This window comes from Oncorhynchus keta, chromosome 19 (genome assembly GCF_023373465.1).
Source record: "Oncorhynchus keta strain PuntledgeMale-10-30-2019 chromosome 19, Oket_V2, whole genome shotgun sequence".
NCBI classification, from domain to species: Eukaryota; Metazoa; Chordata; class Actinopteri; order Salmoniformes; family Salmonidae; genus Oncorhynchus; species Oncorhynchus keta.
In genome coordinates, this window is record NC_068439.1 from 21,132,535 (window position 1) to 21,150,257 (window position 17,723).

Consider the following 17,723-nt stretch of genomic DNA (forward strand, 5'->3'; position numbering starts at 1 on the left):
AATGTCAGAATAATAGTAGAGAGAATTATTTATTTCAGCTTTTATTTCTTTCATCACATTCCCAGTGGGTCAGAAGTTTATGTACACTCAATTAGTATTTAGTAGCATGGCCTTTAAATTGTTTAACTTGGGTCAAACATTTCAGGTAGCCTTCCACAAGCTTCCTACAATAATTTGGGTGACCTTTGGCCCATTCCTCCTGACAGAGCTGGTGTAACTGAGTCAGGTTTGTAGGCCTCCTTGCTCGCACACACTTTTTCAGTTCTGCCCACAAATGTTCTATAGGATTGAGGTCAGGACTTTGTGATGGCCAGTCCAATACCTTGACTTTGTTGTCCTTAAGCCATTTTGCCACAACTTTGGAAGTATGCTTGGGGTCATCGTCCATTTGGAAGACCCATTTGCGACCAAGCTTTAATTTCCTGACTGATGTCTTGAGATGTTGCTTCAATATATCCACATAATTTTCCTCCCTCATGATGCCATCTATTTTGTGAAGTGCACCAGTCCCTCCTGCAGCAAAGCACCCCCATAATATGATGCTGCCACCCCCTTGCTTCACGGTTGGGATGGTGTCTTCGGCTTGCAAGCCTCCCCCTTTTTCCTCCAAACATAATGATGGTCATTATGGCCAAACAGTCCTATTTTTGTTTTATCAGACCAGAGGACATTTCTCCAAAAAGTATGATCTTTGTCCCCATGTGCAGTTGCAAACCGTAGTCTGGCTTTTTTATGGCGGTTTTGGAGCAGTGGCTTCTTCCTTGCTGAGCGGCCTTTCAGGTTATGTCGATGTAGGACTCGTTTTACTGTGGATATAGATACTTTTGTACCTGTTTCCTCCAGCATCTTCGCAAGGTCCTTTGCTGTTGTTCTGAGATTGATTTGCACTTTTCACACCAAAGTGCGTTCCATCTCTAGGAGACACCTTTCTGAGCGGTATGACAGCTGTGTGGTCCCATGGTGTTTGTACTTGCGTGCTATTGTTTGTACAGATGAACGTGGTACCTTCAGGCATTTGGAAATTGCTCCCAAGGATGAACCATTCTTGTGAAGGTCTACAATTATTTTTCTGAGGTCTTGACGGATTTCTTTTGATTTTCCCATGATGTCAAGCAAAGAGGCACTGTGTTTGAAGGTAGGCCTTGAAATACATCCACAGGTGCACCTCCAATTGACTCAAATGATGTCAATTAACCTATCAGAAGCTTCTAAAGGCAGGACACCATTTTCTGGAATTTACCAAGCTGTCTGTAAACAATTGTTGGAAAAATTACTTGCGTCATGCACAAAGTAGATGTCCTAACCAACTTGCCAAAACTATAGTCTGTTAACAAGAAATATGTGGAGTGGTTGAAAAATGAGTTTAAATGACTCCAACCTAAGTGTATGTAAACTTCCGACTTCAACTGTATATACGAGGTAGAGGGACTGTATTACTACAATTGATTTCAAACATGGACTGTTTCTTCATCTGCTGCTTGGTTTTCAAATCATGTGCCAGATACTTATAAAACCACGAGTCTCTCTCCTCCCTGCAGACGTGTCTCAGACACCCTGACTGCGAGTCGGCACGTATCAACAAAGATGCCGTGTTTCACCGCATGCGTTTCGCCCTGGAGCAGGTCATGGAGATTGTGACGGACGCTCGGCCCTGCGGGGAGACCAAGGTCCTTCCCCTCAGCATTTACACCGGCATCAAGGACTTCAAGGTGGGACGACAGGGGAGGAGCGAGCCTGGGGCCTCCTTCCATATGTTGTTGTTTGTTGTGCCAGTTTGTGGGGGAAAAACACGTTTCTAAGTACCACGCAACAATGTGTTATAACACTGTACCTGCCGGTGTTAATACAGTATGCCGCTTTAGGCCTCTACATACAAAGATGAAGTATGCTAGGAGTTCTGTGCGAGTTCTTTAGAATAAGTCAATTATCCTAGCTTTGAATTGGATAATAGACTGCAACAGAGATCATAGAGCTTTCTAATGATCTTCTCTGTCTCTGCCTGTGTCTCTGTCTCTGCCTGTGTCAATTCAATTTTTGGCATGACAAATAGTTTTTGTATTCACTATTGTCTCTGTCTATGTGTTTCTATGTCTGTGTCTCTGTCTGTGTCCCTCTCTGTGTCTCTGTCTGTGTCTCTCTCTGTCTCTGTCTATGTCTCTGTGTCTCTCTCCATCTCTCTGTCTGTGTCTCTGTCTGTGTCCCTCTCTGTGTCTCTGTCTGTGTCCCTCTCTGTGTCTCTGTCTGTGTCTCTCTCTGTCTCTGTCTATGTCTCTGTGTCTCTCTCCATCTCTCTGTCTGTGTCTCTGTCTGTGTCCCTCTCTGTGTCTCTGTCTGTGTCTCTCTCTATCTCTCTGTCTCTGTCTATGTCTCTGTGTCTCTCTCCATCTCTCTGTCTGTGTCTCTGTCTCTATGTCTCTGTCTGTGTCTCTGTCGCTGTGTCTCTCTCTGTCTGTGCCTCCCTGTCTGTGTCTCTGTCTCTGTGATTTTCTCTGTGTGTATGTCTGTCTCTGTCTGTGATCCCAGTCAAACGTGGAAGGTCTGCGTGAGGGTCTGTACTTGCTGCCCCACCAGGCCCTGTCTGGCCAGCTAGAGGCGGTGGTGGAGAGGACGGAGGACTTCACTGACTCGGCCTACACCAGCCACGAGCACCGAGAGGGCATCCTGCAGCTCTGCCAGCTCGCCCGCCAGGACACTGACCAGCTCATCACAGCCTGGATGGAGGCAGTATGTGGCCGTTCACAGGGCATACACGCACATATAAACACTCACATGCATACACACAAGCACAGAGACACACAGGGACACACAAACACGTATACAAGTACTCACACAGATATGTGATAGATATGTACTCATACTTCTACATGGTTAAGAGCACACATACAGTATGTTATGATTTAACACATGCATATGCACATTTACACCTGCAAATACCCACACACCTCTTTTCCTTTTCACGCACATTTTATTCAACCTTTATTTAACCAGGTTAGTCTCGTTGTGATAAAAAATCTGTTTTTCAAGAGAGACCTGGAACACACACATTCACCTTCTCTCTGTATCTCCTTTCTATATTGTCAGTGAATGTCCTTGAGCTGTCAAGTGATTCTCTGGGTGACAAATGGATCACACTGCAGGAGTGTAGTTGCATGACCTTGTGTACTGTTGATAGGTTTACAGATAATGTGGAGGAGAAGTATAGAATATCCAGCCTTTTCACACTACCCTCCTGCATGCTACTATGCAGTACTATTTTCCTTCTTTCAGTATGGTTGTGTTTCCATACATGATTTACCCTAGTGTTTTACCCAAAAGGCTCAGACTTGTCTGTTTCCATCTACGCGGGCCGGTACCCGTGTCTCTGGCAGACCTGCTCTCACTTGGGGCCAAAGCCAGGCCCCTGGTACTTTTCAGCTGTCATTTACATAACAGTGGATAACTGTGAACTGTTACACCTCACAAAGCAACTGTTTTGATGATGCAGAGGTTGTTGATTCTGCTCTTCACAAGTCTTCACTGTCAACCCCAGCTATGGAAACACAATGTCCCTAATATAACATAAGGGTGTATACACTAGTGTAACATAAGGGTGTATACACTAGTGTAACATAAGGGTGAATACACTAGTGTAACATAAGGGTGTATACACTAGTGTAACATAAGGGTGTATACACTAGTGTAACATAAGGGTGTATACACTAGTGTAACATAAGGGTGTATACACTAGTGTAACATAAGGGTGAATACACTAGTGTAACATAAGGGTGTATACACTAGTGTAACATAAGGGTGTATACACTAGTGTAACATAAGGGTGTATACACTAGTGTAACATAAGGGTGTATACACTAGTGTAACATAAGGGTGTATACACTAGTGTAACATAAGGGTGAATACACTAGTGTAACATAAGGGTGTATACACTCGTGTAACATAAGGGTGTATGCACAAGTGTAACATACGGGTGTATACACTAGTGTAACATAAGGGTGTATACACTAGTGTAACATACGGGTGTATACACTAGTGTAACATAAGGGTGTATACACTAGTGTAACATAAGGGTGTATGCACAAGTGTAACATAAGGGTGTATACACTAGTGTAACATAAGGGTGAATACACTAGTGTAACATAAGGGTGTATACACTCGTGTAACATAAGGGTGTATGCACTAGTGTAACATACGGGTGTATACACTAGTGTAACATAAGGGTGTATACACTAGTGTAACATAAGGGTGTATACACTAGTGTAACATAAGGGTGTATACACTAGTGTAACATAAGGGTGAATACACTAGTGTAACATAAGGGTGTATACACTCGTGTAACATAAGGGTGTATGCACTAGTGTAACATACGGGTGTATACACTAGTGTAACATAAGGGTGTATACACTAGTGTAACATACGGGTGTATACACTAGTGTAACATAAGGGTGTATGCACAAGTGTAACATAAGGGTGTATACACTAGTGTAACATAAGGGTGTATACACTAGTGTAACATAAGGGTGTATACACTAGTGTAACATAAGGGTGTATACACTAGTGTAACATAAGGGTGAATACACTAGTGTAACATAAGGGTGTATACACTCGTGTAACATAAGGGTGTATGCACTAGTGTAACATACGGGTGTATACACTAGTGTAACATAAGGGTGTATACACTAGTGTAACATACGGGTGTATACACTAGTGTAACATACGGGTGTATACACTAGTGTAACATAAGGGTGTATACACTAGTGTAACATAAGGGTGTATGCACAAGTGTAACATAAGGGTGTATACACTAGTGTAACATAAGGGTGTATACACTAGTGTAACATAAGGGTGTATACACTACTGTAACATAAGGGTGTATACACTAGTGTAACATAAGGGTGTATGCACAAGTGTAACATAAGGGTGTATACACTAGTGTAACATAAGGGTGTATACACTAGTGTAACATAAGGGTGTATACACTACTGTAACATAAGGGTGTATACACTAGTGTAACATAAGGGTGTATGCACACGTGTAACATAAGGGTGTATACACTAGTGTAACACTGGTGTTGCAGTATATAGGAGTAAGATCTAACTTGAAGTCAGCCTCGTTGTATGAATAGATATCCACTTCACTCCACTGATAACACGGAACACATTGTGTTATCTGTCTCTCTCTTGACACCTCGCTCAAAAGATTCTCCTTGGATACCGAAACTTGGAGGTTTGGTTTAAGCTGGTATAACGATGTGAAAGTAGAGGCCACAGTTCCACTGACAGATTGATGAGACACATGTCTACAACGTGCATCACTAGCTGGATCCCAGGGTCTGTTTGTGTTTCTACACTCAATTCAGTAGAAACAGAGAGGGTGTGAGAAGGTGTTACTCCACTCATTTAAGTGGAAACCGAGAGAGTGATATGAGGGGGTGTGGTGGTTGGTCAAAGACTAATCATCTGATGCCTCCTGCTTGTTTGACAGTGTTTTGACACCCTGCTTTAATCCTGTCTGTGCAAGGTTGGTACTGCCCACCTGCCTCCTTGGCCTGAGAACCTGTGTCTGAAACGATTATGTTTTACATGCTATTGGTGAAGCAGAAGGGATCTCAATTCAAGGGGCTTTATTGGCATAGGAAACATATGTTAATATTGCCAAAACAATCAAACGATCTCTCTCTCTCTCTCCCCTCTCTGTCTCTCTGATAGGGAATGAACAGGTTTGTGTGATCTAGTGTGGGTCAGAAACTGACTTCTCCTTCCTCTGCAGAGACAGGACACGTCCAAGGCAGCAGTCCATGATTTATGTGACAACTCTTTATCTTTTCCCACTCCCTCCCTTCTTTCTTTTTGTTTTGATCTTTCTTTCAAGAAGCAGTCTCTAAATGCTAAAGAGGCCACGGAGGAGATGGAGCTGTCGATACTGAAGACCTGCCAAAGTGTCTACGAACTCCGCAGAGAGGTGAGTCCTGTAACTCTATGCTCCTACCCAGAATGCTTCACTGTTTGGCATGCCAAGGGGTTCAGTCCTAGAGCAGAAATGTCTGTAGTTTTCTGTACTCCATCACAGTTTGTCTGTATCTCTTGCTCTTTTTTATCTTTGATATGCCCACATCACTCTCTCTCTGTTTCTCTCTCTGTTCTCTCTTTATCCTCTAGTGTACACTGCCACTCTCCCTATTCCTTTCACTCTTTCTCTCTATGACTTGTTCTTTCTCTCTCTGACTTGTCCATTCTCTCTCTGACTTGCTCTTTCTCTCTCTGACATGCTCTTTCTCTCTCTGCCATGCTCTTTCTCTCTCTGACATGCTCTTTCTCTCCTTGACTTGCTCTTTCTCTCCTTGACTTGCTCTTTCTCTCCTTGACTTGCTCTTTCTCTCTCTGCCTTGCTCTTTCTCTCTCTGACATGCTCTTTCTCTCTCTGACATGCTCTTTCTCTCTCTGACATGCTCTTTCTCTCCTTGACTTGCTCTTTCTCTCTCTGACATGCTCTTTCTCTCTCTGACATGCTCTTTCTCTCTCTGACATGCTCTTTCTCTCCTTGACTTGCTCTTTCTCTCCTTGACTTGCTATTTCTCTCTCTGACATGCTCTTTCTCTCTCTGACATGCTCTTTCTCTCTCTGACATGCTCTTTCTCTCTCTGACATGCTCTTTCTCTCCTTGACTTGCTCTTTCTCTCCTTGACTTGCTCTTTCTCTCTCTGCCTTGCTCTTTCTCTCTCTGACATGCTCTTTCTCTCTCTGACATGCTCTTTCTCTCTCTGACATGCTCTTTCTCTCCTTGACTTGCTCTTTCTCTCCTTGACTTGCTCTTTCTCTCTCTGACATGCTCTTTCTCTCTCTGCCTTGCTCTTTCTCTCTCTGCCTTGCTCTTTCTCTCTCTGACATGCTCTTTCTCTCTCTGACATGCTCTTTCTCTCCTTGACTTGCTCTTTCTCTCCTTGACTTGCTCTTTCTCTCTTTGACATGCTCTTTCTCTCCTTGACTTGCTCTTTCTCTCTCTGACATGCTCTTTCTCTCTCTGACATGCTCTTTCTCTCTCTGACATGCTCTTTCTCTCTCTGACTTGCTCTTTCTCTCTCTGACATGCTCTTTCTCTCTCGGACTTGCTCTTTCTCTCCTTGACTTGCTCTTTCTCTCTCTGACATGCTCTTTCTCTCTCTGCCTTGCTCTTTCTCTCTCTGACATGCTCTTTCTCTCTCTGACTTGCTCTGTCTCTCTCTGACTTGCTCTTTCTCTCTCTGACATGCTCTTTCTCTCTCTGCCTTGCTCTTTCTCTCCTTGACTTGCTCTTTCTCTCTCTGACATGCTCTTTCTCTCTCTGCCTTGCTCTTTCTCTCTCTGACATGCTCTTTCTCTCTCTGACTTGCTCTTTCTCTCTCTGACATGCTCTTTCTCTCTCTGCCTTGCTCTTTCTCTCCTTAACTTGCTCTTTCTCTCTCTGACATGCTCTTTCTCTCCTTGACTTGCTCTTTCTCTCTCTGACATGCTCTTTCTCTCTCTGACATGCTCTTTCTCTCTCTGACATGCTCTTTCTCTCCTTGACTTGCTCTTTCTCTCTCTGACATGCTCTTTCTCTCTCTGACATGCTCTTTCTCTCTCTGACATGCTCTTTCTCTCTCTTACTTGCTCTTTCTCTCTCTGACTTGCTCTTTCTCTCTCTGACATGCTCTTTCTCTCTCTGCCTTGCTCTTTCTCACCTTGACTTGCTCTTTCTCTCTCTGACATGCTCTTTCTCTCTCTGCCTTGCTCTTTCTCTCTCTGACATGCTCTTTCTCTCTCTGACATGCTCTTTCTCTCCTTGACTTGCTCTTTCTCTCCTTGACTTGCTCTTTCTCTCTCTGCCTTGCTCTTTCTCTCTCTGACATGCTCTTTCTCTCTCTGACATGCTCTTTCTCTCTCTGACATGCTCTTTCTCTCCTTGACTTGCTCTTTCTCTCTCTGCCTTGCTCTTTCTCTCTCTGACATGCTCTTTCTCTCTCTGACATGCTCTTTCTCTCTGACATGCTCTTTCTCTCCTTGACTTGCTCTTTCTCTCCTTGACTTGCTCTTTCTCTCTCTGACATGCTCTTTCTCTCTCTGCCTTGCTCTTTCTCTCTCTGACATGCTCTTTCTCTCTCTGACATGCTATTTCTCTCTCTGACTTGCTCTTTCTCTCTCTGACATGTTCTTTCTCTCCTTGACTTGCTCTTTCTCTCCTTGACTTGCTCTTTCTCTCTCTGCCTTGCTATTTCTCTCTCTGACATGCTCTTTCTCTCTCTGACATGCTCTTTCTCTCTCTGACATGCTCTTTCTCTCCTTGACTTGCTCTTTCTCTCCTTGACTTGCTCTTTCTCTCTCTGACATGCTCTTTCTCTCTCTGCCTTGCTCTTTCTCTCTCTGACATGCTCTTTCTCTCCTTGACTTGCTCTTTCTCTCCTTGACTTGCTCTTTCTCTCTCTGACATGCTCTTTCTCTCCTTGACTTGCTCTTTCTCTCTCTGACATGCTCTTTCTCTCTCTGACATGCTCTTTCTCTCTCTGACATGCTCTTTCTCTCTCTGACATGCTCTTTCTCTCTCTGACTTGCTCTTTCTCTCTCTGACATGCTCTTTCTCTCTCTGACTTGCTCTTTCTCTCCTTGACTTGCTCTTTCTCTCTCTGCCTTGCTCTTTCTCTCTCTGACATGCTCTTTCTCTCTCTGACTTGCTCTGTCTCTCTCTGACTTGCTCTTTCTCTCTCTGACATGCTCTTTCTCTCTCTGCCTTGCTCTTTCTCTCCTTGACTTGCTCTTTCTCTCTCTGACATGCTCTTTCTCTCCTTGACTTGCTCTTTCTCTCTCTGACATGCTCTTTCTCTCTCTGCCTTGCTCTTTCTCTCTCTGACATGCTCTTTCTCTCTCTGCCTTGCTCTTTCTCTCTCTGACATGCTCTTTCTCTCTCTGACATGCTCTTTCTCTCTCTGACATGCTCTTTCTCTCCTTGACTTGCTCTTTCTCTCCTTGACTTGCTCTTTCTCTCTCTGACATGCTCTTTCTCGCTCTGACATGCTCTTTCTCTCCTTGACTTGCTCTTTCTCTCTCTGACATGCTCTTTCTCTCTCTGACATGCTCTTTCTCTCTCTGACATGCTCTTTCTCTCTCTGACATGCTCTTTCTCTCTCTGACATGCTCTTTCTCTCTCTGACATGCTCTTTCTCTCTCTGACATGCTCTTTCTCTCCTTGACTTGCTCTTTCTCTCCTTGACTTGCTCTTTCTCTCTCTGCCTTGCTCTTTCTCTCTCTGACATGCTCTTTCTCTCTCTGACATGCTCTTTCTCTCTCTGACATGCTCTTTCTCTCCTTGACTTGCTCTTTCTCTCCTTGACTTGCACTTTCTCTCTCTGACATGCTCTTTCTCTCTCTGCCTTGCTCTTTCTCTCTCTGACATGCTCTTTCTCTCCTTGACTTGCTCTTTCTCTCCTTGACTTGCTCTTTCTCTCTCTGACATGCTCTTTCTCTCCTTGACTTGCTCTTTCTCTCTCTGACATGCTCTTTCTCTCTCTGACATGCTCTTTCTCTCTCTGACATGCTCTTTCTCTCTCTGACATGCTCTTTCTCTCTCTGACTTGCTCTTTCTCTCTCTGACATGCTCTTTCTCTCTCTGACTTGCTCTTTCTCTCCTTGACTTGCTCTTTCTCTCTCTGACATGCTCTTTCTCTCTCTGCCTTGCTCTTTCTCTCTCTGACATGCTCTTTGTCTCTCTGACTTGCTCTGTCTCTCTCTGACTTGCTCTTTCTCTCTCTGACATGCTCTTTCTCTCTCTGCCTTGCTCTTTCTCTCCTTGACTTGCTCTTTCTCTCTCTGACATGCTCTTTCTCTCCTTGACTTGCTCTTTCTCTCTCTGATGCTCTCTTTGCTCTTTCTCTCTCTGACCTTTCTCTCTCTGCCTTGCTTTTCTCTCTCTGACATGCTCTTTCTCTCTCTGACATGCTCTTTCTCTCTCTGACATGCTCTTTCTCTCCTTGACTTGCTCTTTCTCTCCTGGACTTGCTCTTTCTCTCTCTGACATGCTCTTTCTCGCTCTGACATGCTCTTTCTCTCCTTGACTTGCTCTTTCTCTCTCTGACATGCTCTTTCTCTCTCTGACATGCTCTTTCTCTCTCTGACATGCTCTTTCTCTCTCTGACATGCTCTCTCTCTCTCTGACTTGCTCTTTCTCTCTCTGACATGCTCTTTCTCTCTCTGACTTGCTCTTTCTCTCCTTGACTTGCTCTTTCTCTCTCTGACATGCTCTTTCTCTCTCTGCCTTGCTCTTTCTCTCTCTGCCTTGCTCTTTCTCTCTCTGACATGCTCTTTCTCTCTCTGACATGCTCTTTCTCTCTCTGACATGCTCTTTCTCTCCTTGACTTGCTCTTTCTCTCCTTGACTTGCTCTTTCTCTCTCTGCCTTGCTCTTTCTCTCTCTGACATGCTCTTTCTCTCTCTGACATGCTCTTTCTCTCTCTGACATGCTCTTTCTCTCCTTGACTTGCTCTTTCTCTCCTTGACTTGCACTTTCTCTCTCTGACATGCTCTTTCTCTCTCTGCCTTGCTCTTTCTCTCTCTGACATGCTCTTTCTCTCCTTGACTTGCTCTTTCTCTCCTTGACTTGCTCTTTCTCTCTCTGACATGCTCTTTCTCTCTCTGACATGCTCTTTCTCTCTCTGACATGCTCTTTCTCTCTCTGACATGCTCTTTCTCTCTCTGACATGCTTTTTCTCTCTCTGACTTGCTCTTTCTCTCTCTGACATGCTCTTTCTCTCTCTGACTTGCTCTTTCTCTCCTTGACTTGCTCTTTCTCTCTCTGACATGCTCTTTCTCTCTCTGCCTTGCTCTTTCTCTCTCTGACATGCTCTTTCTCTCTCTGACTTGCTCTGTCTCTCTCTGACTTGCTCTTTCTCTCTCTGACATGCTCTTTCTCTCTCTGCCTTGCTCTTTCTCTCCTTGACTTGCTCTTTCTCTATCTGACATGCTCTTTCTCTCCTTGACTTGCTCTTTCTCTCTCTGACATGCTCTTTCTCTCTCTGCCTTGCTCTTTCTCTCTCTGACATGCTCTTTCTCTCTCTGCCTTGCTCTTTCTCTCTCTGACATGCTCTTTCTCTCTCTGACATGCTCTTTCTCTCTCTGACATGCTCTTTCTCTCCTTGACTTGCTCTTTCTCTCTCTGACATGCTCTTTCTCTCTCTGCCTTGCTCTTTCTCTCTCTGACATGCTCTTTCTCTCTCTGACTTGCTCTTTCTCTCTCTGACTTGCTCTTTCTCTCTCTGACATGCTCTTTCTCTCTCTGCCTTGCTCTTTCACTCCTTGACTTGCTCTTTCTCTCTCTGACATGCTCTTTCTCTCTCTGCCTTGCTCTTTCTCTCTCTGCCTTGCTCTTTCTCTCTCTGACATGCTCTTTCTCTCTCTGACATGCTCTTTCTCTCTCTGCCTTGCTCTTTCTCTCCTTAACTTGCTCTTTCTCTCTCTGACATGCTCTTTCTCTCCTTGACTTGCTCTTTCTCTCTCTGACATGCTCTTTCTCTCTCTGACATGCTCTTTCTCTCTCTGACATGCTCTTTCTCTCCTTGACTTGCTCTTTCTCTCTCTGACATGCTCTTTCTCTCTCTGCCTTGCTCTTTCTCTCTCTGACTTGCTCTTTCTCTCTCTGACTTGCTCTTTCTCTCTCTGACATGCTCTTTCTCTCTCTGCCTTGCTCTTTCTCTCCTTGACTTGCTCTTTCTCTCTCTGACATGCTCTTTCTCTCTCTGCCTTGCTCTTTCTCTCTCTGACATGCTCTTTCTCTCCTTGACTTGCTCTTTCTCTCCTTGACTTGCTCTTTCTCTCTCTGCCTTGCTCTTTCTCTCTCTGCCTTGCTCTTTCTCTCTCTGACATGCTCTTTCTCTCTCTGACATGCTCTTTCTCTCTCTGACATGCTCTTTCTCTCCTTGACTTGCTCTTTCTCTCCTTGACTTGCTCTTTCTCTCTCTGACATGCTCTTTCTCTCTCTGCCTTGCTCTTTCTCTCTCTGACATGCTCTTTCTCTCTCTGCCTTGCTCTTTCTCTCTCTGACATTCTCTTTCTCTCTCTGATATGCTCTTTCTCTCTCTGACATGCTCTTTCTCTCCCTGACTTGCTCTTTCTCTCCTTGACTTGCTCTTTCTCTCTCTGACATGCTCTTTCTCTCTCTGACATGCTCTTTCTCTCCTTGTATTGCTCTTTCTCTCTCTGACATGCTCTTTCTCTCTCTGACATGCTCTTTCTCTCTCTGACATGCTCTTTCTCTCTCTGACTTGCTCTTTCTCTCTCTGACATGCTCTTTCTCTCTCTGACTTGCTCTTTCTCTCCTTGACTTGCTCTTTCTCTCTCTGACATGCTCTTTCTCTCTCTGCCTTGCTCTTTCTCTCTCTGACTTGCTCTTTCTCTCCTTGACTTGCTCTTTCTCTCTCTGACATGCTCTTTCTCTCTGCCTTGCTCTTTCTCTCTCTGACATGCTCTTTCTCTCTCTGACTTGCTCTTTCTCTCTCTGACATGCTCTTTCTCTCTCTGCCTTGCTCTTTCTCTCCTTGACTTGCTCTTTCTCTCTCTGACATGCTCTTTCTCTCCTTGACTTGCTCTTTCTCTCTCTGACATGCTCTTTCTCTCTCTGACTTGCTCTTTCTCTCTCTGACATGCTCCTTCTCTCTCTGACTTGCTCTTTCTCTCCTTGACTTGCTCTTTCTCTCTCTGACATGCTCTTTCTCTCTCTGCCTTGCTCTTTCTCTCTCTGACATGCTCTTTCTCTCTCTGACTTGCTCTTTCTCTCTCTGACTTTCTCTTTCTCTCTCTGACATGCTCTTTCTCTCTCTGTCTTGCTCTTTCTCTCCTTGACTTGCTCTTTCTCTCTCTGACATGCTCTTTCTCTCTCTGCCTTGCTCTTTCTCTCTCTGACATGCTCTTTCTCTCTCTGACTTGCTCTTTCTCTCTCTGACATGCTCTTTCTCTCTCTGACATGCTCTTTCTCTCTCTGCCTTGCTCTTTCTCTCTCTGACATGCTCTTTCTCTCTCTGACTTGCTCTTTCTCTCTCTGACTTGCTCTTTCTCTCTCTGCCTTGCTCTTTCTCTCTCTCTCTGACTTGCTCTTTCTCTGTCTCTCTGACTTGCTCTTTCTCTCTCTGCCTTGCTCTTTCTCTCTCTGACATGCTCTTTCTCTCTCTGACATGCTCTTTCTCTCTCTGACTTGCTCTTTCTCTCCTTGACTTGCTCTTTCTCTCTCTGACATGCTCTTTCTCTCTCTGCCTTGCTCTTTCTCTCTCTGACATGCTCTTTCTCTCTCTGACTTGCTCTTTCTCTCTCTGACATGCTCTTTCTCTCTCTCACTGCCTTGCTCTTTCTCTCTCTGACATGCTCTTTCTCTCTCTGACATGCTCTTTCTCTCTGCCTTGCTCTTTCTCTCTCTGACTTGCTCTTTCTCTCTCTGACCCTCTCTTTCTCTCTCTGACATGCTCTTTCTCTCTCTGCCTTGCTCTTTCTCTCCTTGACTTGCTCTTTCTCTCTCTGACATGCTCTTTCTCTCTCTGCCTTGCTCTTTCTCTCTCTGACATGCTCTTTCTCTCTCTTACATGCTCTTTCTCTCTCTGCCTTGCTCTTTCTCTCTCTGACATGCTCTTTCTCTCTCTGCCTTGCTCTTTCTCTCTCTGACATTCTCTTTCTCTCTCTGACATGCTCTTTCTCTCTCTGACATGCTCTTTCTCTCCCTGACTTGCTCTTTCTCTCCTTGACTTGCTCTTTCTCTCTCTGACATGCTCTTTCTCTCTCTGACATGCTCTTTCTCTCCTTGTATTGCTCTTTCTCTCTCTGACATGCTCTGTCTCTCTCTGCCTTGCTCTTTCTCTCTCTGACATGCTCTTTCTCTCTCTGACTTGCTCTTTCTCTCTCTGACATGCTCTTTCTCTCTCTGCCTTGCTCTTTCTCTCCTTGACTTGCTCTTTCTCTCTCTGACATGCTCTTTCTCTCCTTGACTTGCTCTTTCTCTCTCTGACATGCTCTTTCTCTCTCTGACTTGCTCTTTCTCTCTCTGACATGCTCTTTCTCTCTCTGACCCTCTCTTTCTCTCTCTGACATGCTCTTTCTCTCTCTGCCTTGCTCTTTCTCTCCTTGACTTGCTCTTTCTCTCTCTGACATGCTCTTTCTCTCTCTGCCTTGCTCTTTCTCTCTCTGACATGCTCTTTCTCTCTCTTACATGCTCTTTCTCTCTCTGCCTTGCTCTTTCTCTCTCTGACATGCTCTTTCTCTCTCTTACATGCTCTTTCTCTCTCTGACATGCTCTTTCTCTCTCTGCCTTGCTCTTTCTCTCCCTGACTTGCTCTTTCTCTCCTTGACTTGCTCTTTCTCTCTCTGACATGCTCTTTCTCTCCCTGACTTGCTCTTTCTCTCTCTGACATTGCTCTTTCTCTCTCTGACATGCTCTTTCTCTCTCTGACATGCTCTTTCTCTCTGACTTGCTCTTTCTCTCTCTTGACTTGCTCTTTCTCTCTCTGACATGCTCTTTCTCTCTGCCTTGCTCTTTCTCTCTTGACTTGCTCTTTCTCTCTCTGACTTGCTCTTTCTCTCTCTTGACTTGCTCTTTCTCTCTCTGACATGCTCTTTCTCTCCTGACTTGCTCTTTCTCTCTCTGACATGCTCTGTCTCTCTCTGCCTTGCTCTTTCTCTCTGACATGACATCTCTCTGACTTTCTTTCTCTCTCTGACATGCTCTTTCTCTTCTCTCCTGACTTGCTCTTTCTCTCTCTGACATGCTCTTTCTCTCCTTGACTTGCTCTTTCTCTCTCTGACATGCTCTTTCTCTCTCTGACTTGCTCTTTCTCTCTCTGACATGCTCTTTCTCTCTCTGACTTGCTCTTTCTCTCCTTGACTTGCTCTTTCTCTCTCTGACATGCTCTTTCTCTCTCTGCCTTGCTCTTTCTCTCTCTGACATGCTCTTTCTCTCTCTGACTTGCTCTTTCTCTCTCTGACTTTCTCTTTCTCTCTCTGACATGCTCTTTCTCTCTCTGCCTTGCTCTTTCTCTCCTTGACTTGCTCTTTCTCTCTCTGACATGCTCTTTCTCTCTCTGCCTTGCTCTTTCTCTCTCTGACATGCTCTTTCTCTCTCTGACTTGCTCTTTCTCTCTCTGACATGCTCTTTCTCTCTCTGACATGCTCTTTCTCTCTCTGCCTTGCTCTTTCTCTCTCTGACATGCTCTTTCTCTCTCTGACTTGCTCTTTCTCTCTCTGACTTGCTCTTTCTCTCTCTGCCTTGCTCTTTCTCTCTCTCTCTGACTTGCTCTTTCTCTGTCTCTCTGACTTGCTCTTTCTCTCTCTGCCTTGCTCTTTCTCTCTCTGACATGCTCTTTCTCTCTCTGACATGCTCTTTCTCTCTCTGACTTGCTCTTTCTCTCCTTGACTTGCTCTTTCTCTCTCTGACATGCTCTTTCTCTCTCTGCCTTGCTCTTTCTCTCTCTGACATGCTCTTTCTCTCTCTCTCACTGCCTTGCTCTTTCTCTCTCTGACATGCTCTTTCTCTCTCTGACATGCTCTTTCTCTCTCTGCCTTGCTCTTTCTCTCTCTGACTTGCTCTTTCTCTCTCTGACCCTCTCTTTCTCTCTCTGACATGCTCTTTCTCTCTCTGCCTTGCTCTTTCTCTCCTTGACTTGCTCTTTCTCTCTCTGACATGCTCTTTCTCTCTCTGCCTTGCTCTTTCTCTCTCTGACATGCTCTTTCTCTCTCTTACATGCTCTTTCTCTCTCTGCCTTGCTCTTTCTCTCTCTGACATGCTCTTTCTCTCTCTGCCTTGCTCTTTCTCTCTCTGCCTTGCTCTTTCTCTCTCTGCCTTGCTCTTTCTCTCTCTGACATGCTCTTTCTCTCTCTGCCTTGCTCTTTCTCTCTCTGACATGCTCTTTCTCTCCCTGACTTGCTCTGTCTCTCTCTGACATGCTTTTTTTCTCTATGCCTTGCTCTTTCTCTCCCTGACTTGCTCTTTCTCTCTCTGCCTTGCTCTTTCTCTCTCTCTCACTGCCTTGCTCTTTCTCTCTCTGCCTTGCTCTTTGTCTCTCTCTCTGCCTTGCTTTTTCTCTCCCTGCCTTGCTCTTTCTCTCTCTAACTTTCTCTCTCTCTCTCTGACTTGCTCTTTCTCTCTCTCTCTCTCTCTCTCTCTCTCTCTCTCTCTCTCTCTCTCCAACTTGCTCTTTTTCTCTCTGCCTTGCTCTTCCTCTCTCTGCCTTGCTCTTTCTCTCTCTCTCTCTCTCTCTCTAACTTGCTCTTTCTCTCTCCGCCTTGCTCTTTCTCTCTCTGCCTTGCTCTTTCTCTCTCTGACTTGCTCTTCTCTCTCTGACTTGCTCTTCTCTCTCTGCCTTGCTCTTTCTCTCTCTATATAACTTGCTCTTTCTCTCTCTGCCTTGCTCTTTCTTTCTCTCTCTCTTTAACTTGCTCTTTCTCTCTCTGCCTTGCTCTTTCTCTCTCTAACTTACTCTTTCTCTCTCTGCCTTGCTCTTTCTCTCTCTCTCTGACTTGCTCTTCTCTCTCTGCCTTGCTCTTTCTCTCTCTCTCTGACTTGCTCTTTCTCTCTCTCTCTCTGACTTGCTCTTTCTCTCTCTGCCTTGCTCTTTCTCTCTCTGCCTTGCTCTTTCTCTCTCTGACTTGCTCTTTCTCTCTCTCTGACTTGCGCTTTCTCTCTCTGCCTTGCTCTTTCTCTCTCTGCCTTGCTCTTTCTCTCTCTAACTTGCTCTTTCTCTCTCTCTGACTTGCTCTTTCTCTCTCTGACATGCTTTTTCTCTCTCTGCCTTGCTCTTTCTCTCTCTGCCTTGCTCTTTCTCTCTCTCTCTCACTGCCTTGCTCTTTCTCTCTCTGCCTTGCTCTTTGTCTCTCTCTCTCACTGCCTTGCTCTTTCTCTCTCTGCCTTGCTCTTTGTCTCTCTCTCCCTGCCTCGCTCTTTCTCTCCCTGCCTTGCTATTTCTCTCTCTAACTTTCCCTCTCTCTCTCTGCCTTGCTCTTTCTCTCTCTCTCTCTCTCTCTGCCTTGCTCTTTCTCTCTATCTCTCTGACTTGCTCTTTTTCTCTCTGCCTTGCTCTTTCTCTCTATCTCTGCCTTGCTCTTTCTCTCTCTCTGTGACTTGTTCTTTCTCTCTCTGACTTGCTCTTTCTCTCTCTGCCGCGTTCTCCTTCTGTCTTACTCTTGTTTTCTCTTTCTGCTACCATTGTGCAGCCAGGCATAGAAAAGATACAAAACATACACTCATATACTCTCTCTCTCTCTCTCTCTCTCTCTCTCTCTCTCTCTCTCTCTCTCTCTCTGCCTTGCTCTTTCTCTCTCTGACTTGCTCTTTCTCTCTCTGCCTTGCTCTTTCTCTCTCTCTATAACTTGCTCTTTCTCTCTCTGCCTTGGTCTTTCTCTCTCTAACTTACTCTTTCTCTCTGCCTTGCTCTTTCTCTCTCTCTCTGACTTGCTCTTTCTCTGTCTCTCTGACTTGCTCTTTCTCTCTCTGCCTTGCTCTTTCTCTCTCTGACTTGCTCTTTCTCTCTCTCTCTCTCTGACTTGCGCTTTCTCTCTCTGCCTTGCTCTTTCTCTCTCTGCCTTGCTCTTTCTCTCTCTGACTTGCTCTCTCTCTCTACCTTGCTCTTTCTCTTTCTCTCTGACTTGCTCTTTCTCTCTCTCTCTCTGACTTGCTCTTTCTCTCTCTGACTTGCTGTTTCTCTCTCTGCCTTGCTCTTTCTCTCTCTGACTTGCTCTTTCTCTCTCTGACTTG

At 45.0% G+C, this 17,723-nt stretch overlaps 1 protein-coding gene across 8 annotated transcripts in view; it reads left to right on the plus strand.

Annotated features, from left to right (window-relative positions):
- Positions 1 to 17,723, plus strand: part of LOC118397968 (alpha-catulin-like) — a 151,944-nt gene that overhangs the window by 86,817 nt on the left and 47,404 nt on the right. For 6 of the 8 annotated variants that reach the window (XM_052470020.1, XM_052470015.1, XM_052470017.1 and 3 more), the window contains 3 exons: positions 1,539 to 1,709; positions 2,524 to 2,724; positions 5,866 to 5,955. In XM_052470020.1, the coding sequence (XP_052325980.1) occupies positions 1,539 to 1,709; positions 2,524 to 2,724; positions 5,866 to 5,955 (462 nt within the window). The remainder of the gene's footprint in view (positions 1 to 1,538; positions 1,710 to 2,523; positions 2,725 to 5,865; positions 5,956 to 17,723) is intronic. The other 2 variants (XM_052470016.1, XM_052470019.1) reach the window with 1 other exon arrangement.